Source organism: Beta vulgaris, chromosome 4 (genome assembly GCF_026745355.1).
Source record: "Beta vulgaris subsp. vulgaris cultivar EL10 chromosome 4, EL10.2, whole genome shotgun sequence".
NCBI lineage: Eukaryota > Viridiplantae > Streptophyta > Magnoliopsida > Caryophyllales > Amaranthaceae > Beta > Beta vulgaris.
This window is the reverse complement of record NC_079205.1, coordinates 53,299,812-53,311,866: the sequence shown is the minus strand read 5'-3', so window position 1 is coordinate 53,311,866 and position 12,055 is coordinate 53,299,812. Positions and strand designations below refer to the sequence as shown.

The 12,055-nt window shown below is 32.6% G+C and overlaps 1 protein-coding gene across 1 annotated transcript; it reads right to left on the bottom strand.

Annotated features, from left to right (window-relative positions):
- Nucleotides 1-914: 914 nt before the first annotated feature.
- Nucleotides 915-2,389, bottom strand: LOC104890811 (nuclear transcription factor Y subunit B-4). The gene has a single exon (XM_048641764.2). It carries the CDS (start codon nucleotides 1,553-1,555, stop codon nucleotides 1,055-1,057), a length of 501 nt encoding a protein of 166 aa, XP_048497721.1. The 5' UTR covers nucleotides 1,556-2,389; the 3' UTR covers nucleotides 915-1,054.
- Between the last annotated feature and the right edge of the window lie 9,666 nt (nucleotides 2,390-12,055).

Genomic DNA, 12,055 nt, shown 5'->3' with positions numbered 1-12,055 from the left:
GATAGAATTATACTTCTTCCACTCTGAAAAAAATGAACGGTTCTCAAAAAGCTCTCACATAAAAGATTATATTTATTTTAGAAGTTATGAATATAAAAACCAATAATAGAGTCATTCTAGCTCAATCAACAATTTGAATTGTGAACCAATTTAATACTAGAGGGATGAATTATTTTTACCACATACTAAGTACTAAATCAATTAAAACAATAACAAAAACAACTACTAGACCTTTTTGTCTTCTTTTTTTTTTTTTTTTGGGGGGGGGGGGGGGGGGAGAGAGCCCAGATGTTTGGAATTTTAGTAGCTACAGCTATACTGGTGAAGTATGAATTATATATGAGCTTGTAAAAATCTTGGAAGATCTCCAGTAGTTCATATAAAGCATCAAACATGTTTATATATTAGATAAAAAGCTACATTAATAAGTTATAGGTAAAAATGAATCCAATTTTAGTTTGAACTAAATATAATAAATATAGGGTTTTGATATAGATTTAGTATTCTACATAACATGTAGTTTTGAAGAACTAAATTCATTCAGATTGTGTGCTACTGATTTATGAGAACAGTCTATATACTACACATTCAGAAGTAAATAGATCTACGAGCGAGTGATATATATACAATTAGTATTATTAAGAAAAACTCTTGAAGCAAGAGTTTTTGCAGAGCTAACTAGATTTGAATGTGTTTACTGGTAGATATTACTAAACTGATATTACTAAACTCGAAATCGCGATTCGAGCAGTGCTAATTGTGTTTACTGATAGAGATTACATCTATAAATCCTCCATCATTTATCATATATAGTAGTGTAATACACATTTCCTATTCTCAACATTTTATAAACAAAATTCCAAAATCTAGTTCTTTTAATCATTTCATATAGGTTACACCATGTAATTTGAAAAAAAAAAATACACCAAAATCTAGTTCTTTTAATCATTTCATGTACTAATAATCAGGAAAACAAAAAAAAAGAACTAAAGAGAATTAGTATGCTGGTAGTTTGTTTACCTTACTTATTTCGCAATTAAGAAGTGGGTTTAACTTAACCCTTAGGATCTATGATTCTAAATTCCAATGGAAAAGCTGAAGTATTAGTTTGATCAAGAAGCTGCTGCTGCTGATGTTGATCTTGATCATCTGATCTGTCTCTGGTAAACTTTGTTGCATCTTCATGATATCTATGATCTTCAGTACTACTGCTACTAATTCCACCACACATTAAACCTTCTTCTGCTTTACCTTGACAAGCTTTCTCCCTTTCAAACTCCCTATACTTGTGTAAGTATTGAGTTATAGCCTCACCAAAGTTGTCAAACCCTAGAGTGCTTAGAGCCCAACAAATGTCGTCTCCATTTACCGTCTTCCGGTTCTCCTTGTGACACTTGTCGGACGCCTCGCCGGTCACAAAGCTTATGAACTCTGTCACACACTCTTGCATTGTTTCCTTAGCTCCTTTGGAGATCTTGGCTGTTGGGGGTAGTATTTGCTTCATGATTCTACCTACGTTTGCTATTGGTAGAAGTCTATCTCCTTCATCTACCATCTTAATTTTGACTAGATCTTGATAGATCGATCCACCAATCGATGTTTTAAGATGGGTTAATTCGTCTCTTTATAGTTGTATCACTGTATGAGCTCTATCTACAACTGGACTCATTATATTTATATAAATAGATACATATATTATAATGAATAATATGGAATATAGAATGATTGTACACGTCATACATCCATATTGATGGATAATAAAAAATTTAAGGTGGGCCATAAAGTTATAAAAAACCTTTTCAGCGTATAAATTCCTTGGAAAAACAAATAGGCAAAAAAGTAAAAGGGTGTAAAAAGGAAAAACGAACAACGCGAAAGCTCGAACCTGAAAAATGAGGTAGTAGTCAATTACACTTGTAAGAAGTACATACTTGCTCAGTTCTCAACTTGAAAGATCATTGTAACTTTACTTGAAACAACTATATAACTCTTAACACAAGCTCAAAAAGTATCATATTGGTGATGATGAATAGATAAAAAGAAGCCAAAATAAACTATGTGATTCTTTGTAAATAATAAGGTGAGAAGCAGTATCCCTAATTTGAATGAAAGAAGAAAAAAAAGATATGATTTCCTCTGGGCATTATATATGCACTCTCAACTTAGCTTAGGATAAAATGGACTATACATGACATTTTTAGGGTTTTCTCTATATATATGAAATAAACCCTACCCACAAAAAATAAAGAGAAATTCTAAATCAATACTCTTAATTAATTTATACATAACTAAAAAAACTACTTAATTAACAATAAAAAGAGATTTAATTGGCTAATAGAAAAGCCAATTTCCGACATTTGTACTGCACAAAATGCTTATCCACCATTGCGCAAAAATGGTCCCCCCCACCCCCTTCAAATCATCTTCTCAATTTGCATGAAAAAATGCTTCCATTTGACAGAAATTTGAGCTTATATTATTATTATATTATAAGACAGTACTCAAATGAACGGTCGACATTTGTCCAAGTATGCATGTTTAGTATTAAATGGTAAGTATAAGTTATAACAAAAAGACTACAAACCACACCTAAAAAGTCACTTAAGTGGGAAGCCCTAGTGTCTGATTACCTTACATTAGTGTTAATTAAGCTTAATGAATAGTGGTTTTTGTCACTTAATTTGGGGGCAAAGCATTTCCTTTTTTGAAGTTTAAGTTGTACTAAAGTTTGTTTTTGGGTCCCTTAAACTTCTAGTTGATTCTACTATTAGTACTAATCTCAGTGCTAATCTTTGTGCAACCAATGGTGTTCATACGCATGGTTTTATGTGCAGTTCCTTTCATGCTATACATGGGATTTATGTCAAAAACTTTAATATATATAATTTTACTCATCATAGCTCTAGATTTTTATAGCTACTAAAAGAGAGTTTTGTTCATGTTAACTGCTTCAATAATGAGATGAGATGCTTTTCACAAAAAAATAGAGGGGGTGTTGAGATCATGAGACACTTCTGAAATGGTTATATATGACGATTGTTAGTAGGGCATAAATTATCCTTTGTTTTGTTTTGTTTTGTTTCTGGAGGTGATCTACTAGAAAGTACTCTTTTTTTTTTTTTACAAGGTATCGTATAATTTTTGGAAATTTGCTTTGACTACTAATATATTTATTATAATATATTTTTTTGTATAAAATAAAAGGTATATATACCAATATATGTTGCTTGCTTGCCTCATAGTTAATAATAAATGATATTAATGATAATAATGCATTTATTAATAATTAAACTGTGAACAAAATCTCATTTAATATCTATTATATAAGCCAAGGGAGGAGGTGTGGTGTCCCCATTTAAAATAACCAAAATACCCTCTAATAAATTAAATTAACGTTTTTTTATAAGAAATTTAAAAATGAGAATCAATGCAACTTGCCATATGGAATAGGTCAAAAAATAGAATATGCAATCACCATTAATAACTTGACTAGATTACACAATCAATTCACGAAATTAATTAGAATCTTCAATTTAAAAAAAGTTAGTGACATATACTGACAATATAATACTTCGTATTTACAAAGTTCAAACAATATGGTTTATTAACATTTACAATCGTGAAAGAACCATACTAAAGCCGCTGGCAAAGAATTATTAAATCTCGACCAAATTATTCTAACAGTTATAAATCGGTCACCTTTAGTTCAAAAAGATAATAACATCTACAAAAAAACCTCAATAATTTAAATCACTACCAAAATAATTTTAGATTAAAAAAATGTATGCCTATACGTACATAAGATTGTCGACGCACGCATCGCGTGCATATACGGCTAGTATTTGAAATAATGTTTGTCCATCAACAAATACGTACGTAATACCTCATCTTCTTCATGAATTTTCATTTCCATCCATTAGATCACCATGTATGACTTGTTTATACTTAAAAGATGGTACTCAGAGGTAATAAAAACTTATCAAAAAAATGATCATGTTGGTGATTTTTATCTCGTTTGCTTTATAGAGGATCGGGCATAAAGTAGATGTTGTGATCAATTTTATATGATATATGTAGCATAACATGTGCTATTGAGAACACATTAGATAAACAAAGATAATAATCTATATATATATAAAGCAAAGTTAAAATTGCCTATGTGTCAGGCTATTACTCATTTCGCCACATGTCATCACTATACTTATTCTCATTTTTTTTAGTGCCAGTGTAAAATGGATCAATTACAATCTTATAAATTTGGTAAGTTTAATCAGCAAATGGAATTGCTTTACAATCATATTAGTTCGTTATAATTCCGGCACAGTTGCTAACTAATAATAAAAATGTTAATATTGAATACTTCAAAATGTTAATATGATATAACTTACCATTTTACATTACCATTTATGTAACTTACCCGTAGTCGTAGATTTTGATTTATAATGTAGACAATTTATTTTGGAGTTGCGGGATTGATAATTTTCACAACTTTTTATATTGCTTAATTATTACTCCAGTAGAGTACATTATTATTAGATATTATTGTAGTATACAATAATTATCTTTACGTGTCATTTGTCTAATTAATAATGTAGGGGTAGAATAAGTTCGAGTTGGATTAATTTCAAGTTCACCTGATTTCTATTTCGGGTCACTTACCCCTAATCCAAACTTGACTTGATTCTGATTTCAGGTCGAAAATTAGAATTTGAACCGACCTTTTCGATTTCAGGTTGACCCGAAACCAACCCAAAATGACCTGATTTTAAATTTAATCATTGCAATAATTCAACATATTGAGTGAGTCTTGAATTCAAATGCCAACTTAATCAAATTTAGAATATTCAAGAAACGAGTTTGGTCTAATACAAGTTAGATAAACATAGGTTGGCTGCCTTGAATTTGACCCCATTCAAAGTCAGATTATTCGATTGTTTTGAGGTTCAAAAATTCAACCTGAACCTAACCCATTATTTTTTCTGGTCGGGTTGGGCTGACCCATCTTTTTTTTCAGGTTGAAAATTTTAACCCAAATCCGAAATTTTCAGGTTAGATTCAATCGGGTTATCATATTGGATCAGCTTTAATTTTGACAGCCCTAATGAAAAGATTATATCATGAAATATAAATTTACAATTTATAATCTTTCAATTTTAAATGTAGTCATTCCAATAATTTTGGAATTAAAAAAACTATTTGAGAACTAAAAAAAATCCATGTGCATTATGCACGGGTCCAGATAATCTTAATATAAATTATTTCTCAAATAGTCAAGATGTAAATTATTTCGCAAGTCAATAGTAACAAATTTTAAAAGCCATCTAATCTTTTATTTCTCATTTATATCTTTCTTAAATTATTTCAATATTTAGTTGTGTATGATCACTTCATGATTCTAATGTAAATATCACAAAAATTAATTTCTAAATTGAAATATTTTGGGTTTTCATATTTTTTCTTAGATATATGTTATTAATATTAATTATCAGCACATATTTTGCTGACCCGCAAATGAAAACCATGCTATCTAGGGGAATATATTTTTTTTTTAATATGTAACAATATTGATATAAACAATTAGATTCATTGTAAGAAAATTTATGTGAGCTTAAAGCAAGTTTGACCACTAAATGTTACTAAAGTTAATTAAATTAACCTAAGCAATGTATGTGCTTTAACTTAGTACCATTTAATCATTTATATGGATAATAATAAAATAATACTGATTATTATAGATAATTTATATTTCAGTATAGTGCATCGCACGGGTTGTAAGCCAATTTTAGACTATTCTAATACAATATATATCATTTTAGATAACAAGCCCATTTAGTTATTTGTTTAAGGTTAAACCCATTTTAATTTATACGATTCTCATTACAAGATCATAATATCGTGTAGGATATTTCTATATTCATTTCTTAGGTATATATTAGAAGAAAAATTTATACATTACAATATATATTTCATTTATATATTACAATATACATGAAATTTTTTGTATAATAATAATTATGATTAAATGGGTTAACGGGGTTTAGGGGTCGAGTATTTCAACCTGTTTATTAAATGTTTAGTAAACCCAACGCAAATCCAACCAAACCTGAACTGATTGCCAGCCCAACTTGGTTGCCTACTCTACTTTTATGTTTATACTATTTCATTACATATTTATATAAATATATACACATGATTTCAAGGGACGTATTATATAATTTTAAATATATATTGTCATATCAAGAGTTATTAGCAAAAAGGGTTTGAAAGACATTAATAACTGATATTTCTATATTCATTTCTTAGGTATATATTAGAAGAAAAATTTATACATTACAATATATATTTCATTTATATATTACAATATACATGAAATTTATTGTCTATTTGATAAGATGAGTTACATGTTATTTTTTTAATAAATAAATTGAAAAATGTATTTTCTCTTTAATTTTTTTGTTAATTTACATTTACTATACAGGTAAATTATAATGTCACTACTTTATGTAGGGTTTGCAAAAGCTAACTCAATACGAAATACGACCGAACCTAACCCAAAATAAGCAGGTTAGGGTTGGAACTTTGACCGATTTTCTAACCCATTGATTAAACAGGTAGGTTAGGTTGACATTTTCGACTCGAAATTGACATGCTTTGACTTTATTAACTTACATATATGTAGAAAATTCTCGAAAATATATTGATAAATCTAAAATTTGGTTAAAAAATAAATATTGCTAAAATTGGTCACAATTATTATAAGAAATATTAAACATGCTAACTTTCAACAGTGAACTCTCTCATATATACTTTTAAGAAAATAATTAATTTTTTTATAATATAATTATGATTAAATGGGTTAACGGGTAATTCGTTATCAAATAGGTCGGGTCAGGGTTGAGTATTTCAACCTGTTTATTAAATGTGTAGTAAACCCGAAAGCAAATCCAACCAAACTTGAACTGATTGCCAGCCCAACTTGCTGGTTGCCTGCTCTACTTTTATGTTTATACTATTTCATTACATATTTATATAAATATAGATACACCATGATTTCAAGGGACGTATTATATAATTTTAAATATATATGTCATATCAAGAGTTATTAGCAAAAAGGGTTTGAAAAACATTAATAGCTGATAAAGAACGTGAAAACTCAAATGTTACCACAAATGTATAGTACAAAGACGTGGTTCAAAATGTTTTTAAAATACTCTTATTATTATTGTCATTTAATAATTCATTTGTGATGTTCATTCACTTCGTTGAGATAAAAGGGTTTTTTCGTGTTTCCTCTTCAATAAATGCTACATGCAAACTTGCAGTGTTTTACCATGTATAACATAATATATACACATTCTTATTTGATATAAATCAAAAAAATAAACTTCCCGTGCATTTTTGCACGGGTGGAAAACTAGTTATACATTAATTAAAGGTTTTTTTTTTCTAACATATGCACTTGTTTTTATATATGTTTGCTCAGCAAAATTGATAGTATAATTCTCATAATTCATAAGTAAGAGGATGTATAAGGAGCACGATGGAATTATATATTACTCCCTCTGTCCCAAAATAGAATGCTCATTTTTTCACGTATGTTTGTCCCAAATAGATTTTTCCATTTTCTTATTTAAAACATTATTTTGCTTTCAATTTTATTTTGGGGGGGGGGGGGGTTGAGATCATGAGACACTTCTAAAATGGTTATATATGACGATTGTTAGTAGGGCATAAATTATCCTTTGTTTTGTTTTGTTTTGTGTTTTGTTTCTGGAGGTGATCTACTAGAACGTACTCATTTTTTTCTACAAGGTATTGTATAATTTTCCAAAATTTACTTTGACTACTAATATATTTATTATAATATATTTTTTGTGTAAAGTAAAAGGTATACATACCAACATATGTTGCTTGCTTGTCTCATAGTTAATAATAAATTATATTAATGATAATAATGCATTTATTAATAATTAAACTGTGAACAAAATCTCATTTAATATTTGAAATAATGTTTGTCCATCAACAAATATGTAATACCTCATCTTCTTCATGAATTTTCATTTCCATCCATTAGATCACCATGTATGACTTGCTTATACTTAAAAGGTGGTACTCAGAGGTAATAAAAACTTATCAAAAAAATGATCATGTTGGTGATTTTTATCTCGTTTGCTTAATAGAGGATCGGGCATAAAGTAGATGTTGTGATCAGTTTTATATGATATATGTAGCATAACATGTGCTATTGAGAACACATTAGATAAACAAAGATTATAATTATACATTAATTAAAGGTTTTTTTTTTTCTAACATATGCACTTGTTTTTATATATGTTTGCTCAGCAAAATTGATAGTATAATTCTCATAATTCATAAGTAAGAGGATGTATAAGGAGCACGATGGAATTATATATTACTCCCTCTGTCCCAAAATAGAATGCTCATTTTTTCATGTATGTTTGTCCTAAATAGATTTTCCATTTTCTTATTTGGTATAGGTCCACCAAATTAAAACATTATTTTGCTTTCGATTTTAAGAATATCTCCCACTTTTCCATATGGCCCACATTCTCTCTCCTTAATAAACAATTCATAAAAAATGTACCAACTTCTATATTTAATTATAATTTAATACAACTAAGGTCCTACACACGATTTCTTCATAATACTTGTGCCCAAAAGAAATGAACACTCTATTTAGGGACGGAAGGAGTAATTATGAAAATAGTGTCCTTAATTAACTATGTTATATTTTCAGCAAAAGTAAAAACAAATAGTTAAAATTTATGCACTTGGTGCATGCATAAGTTAGAAAAACCCTTATGAAGTTATGATATATATGAAGTATTAGAACATAAACATGATTTAGTTAGAAGATCAATCTTATTCCTTACCCGACCTTTCATTTGGGGGGGGGGGTAGGAACTTCTCAGCGGATATAGAGTGCTTAATGTTGTGAGTTCCTACTGAAGGAGTCGATTTACTGGCATGAAATCACATACCATGATTGCATAGTGTGAAGAAGAGTCATCCATGAACCTGAAGTTCTTACATGAACTCGAGGAGTTTTTGGTGCTTAACGGACAAATAATTGGAATTGTCACAACCTAGTCGAATCTATAATACCCCTCATGATTGATGTAAAGGAATTTAGCAGGCTACTCATTCCAACAAGATGCATCTTTCTTTTAGAGAGTTTATTTCTTTAGTTACTCCATAGTTAAGCGTGTTTGGCTGGGAGTAGTCCAAGGATCGATGACATACTAGGAAGTTTCTCAGGGTGCGCATGAGTGAGGACAAAATAATGAGCCGGAAGAACTTGTGTTGGTTATTGAGGACGACATTTGTTGGTCCTGGATGCGCATTGGTGACAATAGACTCGACTCCGGATGGGGTCGGGTGTTACAGAACCATTGATAGAAAAGGGAGTTAGCTAAATGAGTGCAATCAAGGTACTACGTGCTCTCGACTCCCGTATAATTGTAATTTTTCTCGGGTCAAAAAAGACACTCGAAATATCTTAAATTAAACGGGTTTTTATCACCATATACCCCTGATAATTTTTTTGTACCATATACTCTTTTAACTTTTGAAATTAACCATATACCTCCCCTCCAACTTTTGAAAAAATACATCCACTTACCCTTAATGACTAACGGAGTTAATCATTATTCCCTAATCTCCTTCTAACCCTAATTAACTAACCTAAATCTACTCCTACTCTTAATTCTAATCTAATACATTAACCTTAACCCTAACCCTAACCCTAACCCTAACCCTAACCACCTCTCCCCTACCCCTTACCCCCACCACCTCTTCCCCCGTTAACCCATATCCCCTTCCCCTGCTGTCGTGAACCTCCCTCCCCAACTGTTGTTGTGAACCACCTCCCCACCTGCAGTCGTGCACCCCCTACCCCCACGCCTCCGGCCGACAGTGGCAGAATGCACGAGTAACGCGCATCAGAGGGGACGAGAGAGTCTTGCATCCCCCTCTACACCCTAATCGAAGGTGGCGCAAATGACTCCAGAATGGCGCGAGCAACACAGCAGATAGGAGGAGAAAGTCGCGACAGGAGAGAGAAAGAGCGAGAGGGAAAAGAGGAGGTGTGCGAGCAATGTGGCACGCGCGGGTACACGGCTGGCAGAGGTAGGTGATGGGTGGTGTTTTTGCTGTCCAAAAGTTTCAAGCATGGTGGTGGTACGAGCAGTAGCTCGAGACAGGAGAGAGAGTGGAAAACAGGGTTAGCGGGGGAAGGAGAGGGGGTTAACAGGAGAAGGGAAAGGGGTGGTGGTGGTGAGGAGGGTGGTGGTGTAGCGGGGGAAGAGGATGGGGTGGTGGTTGTGACGGGGTGGTGGCGCAGTGGGGTAATGGGTGGGGGAGGGATGGTTAGGGTTAGGGTATTAGAGTAAGGTTAGAGTTAGGGTTTTGCTTAGGTTTAGGTTAGTTAATTAGGGTTAGAGGGAGGATTAGGGGTTAATGACTAACGGAAATCTAATACCGTTAGTCAAAAGGGTAAATTGATTTATTTTTTGAAAGGTGGGAGGGTATATGGTGAGTTTCAAAAGTTGAAAGGGTATATGGTGCACAAAAAAAAATTCAGGGATACATGGTGAAAAAACCGTAAATTAAATGAAGAAGATCGTCAACTTGCGCTGGGAAATTGAATAGATGGAACTTTATGGGCCCTTTCTGATCGAGATCATTGTAACCTGGAGCTTTAATTAAGAAGGAAATGAAAGAAAAAAAGCGAGAACTAACCATGAAAAAGGCATGTCTTTATGTATGTGAAAAGATGCCCCTCTCTAGTCAAATCCAAATCGGCATTCAAGTAAAGGGTACCAGTTCCCCTAACAACTAATCCATGGCCTTACAGGCTCGAGGGTCTTTTTCTTAACGTAAAGCTATATTCAACTTCGATTCTCTAAAAGAAGAGGGCTCACTGACCAGAAAAGTTAGAAAGCCTTGCCTTCGTACCGTCATCCAAATTCTCATAAATAAAGAGAGAATTTCGTATATAAGGAGATGAATTCTCTCCTTTCTAACTGAGTTCCGCACCCGGACTCAAACTAGACCTCGAGGAGAAGGTAGCCGAAAGAGCGCTTCTCCGAGAGACATAGTTCGAAATAGTGCATCCCATGCCTTTCCTGGTTGGAAAACCCAACCGGTGATTTCTGACAAGTCTTTCTTCATTTCTCGAGAGAGCGGAGCAGTCAAAGAATGAACCAAATGATTGTTCGAGAATGGCTATTCTTCACAATGGCTCCTTGTGATGCAGCGGAACCATGGCAATTAGGATTTCAAGACGCAGCAACACCTATGATGCAAGGAATAATCGACTTACATCATGATATCTTTATATACTACCTTCGTTTTTTTATTCTCATATCATGGATCTTGGTTGGTGCCTCTTCTATATTATATCGACTACTAAGTTCAAATAGGCAATGGATTCTTTATGGACCTATTATTGAGATTATACGCACCGTTCATTTTCATACGCTCCTAATTTCCTTTTTAGGGGTATCAATATGTGAATGCGCGGGAAATGACCCCACCACGATCGTGGGGCAAGCTACATCTTCTCAACCGTCGCTGGAGCGAGAGCACCATATTAAGATTCCAAGAACCATCCATGGGGAGGTTTTCGATAAGAATTTAACATCAAAGCTGACCTCTATGATCGTTGACCTTTGGGGCTAACATTTGACAAGGTACCAACCCGAAATACTGAATGAATTCCCAAATGCCAATGGGTTGGATTCCTTGTCCTTTTTAAGTAGGGAAACAACCTATCTCTGTGCCGATTATGGACTGGAGAATATCAGTGGTGCAAAAAATCTAAGGCGATTAGAAGAAACATTCCATTTAGATATTGTGATGCAGAAAAGATTTACATAAACAATTCTTATTATGATACGCTTGTCCCGTTATGTAAAGATATATGCAGTAGGTTGCTCGACCATTATGATCCGTGAGGCTTTCCCAAACGACATTTTCTATTTACACTCCCATGCCTTTCTTGGTCGGACCAATCCAACCGGTGATTTCCGAC

Bases quoted from the DNA above. Each gene is read 5' to 3' on its own strand.
- LOC104890811 (XM_048641764.2), bottom strand. From the start codon at position 1,555: ATGGTAGATGAAGGAGATAGACTTCTACCAATAGCAAACGTAGGTAGA.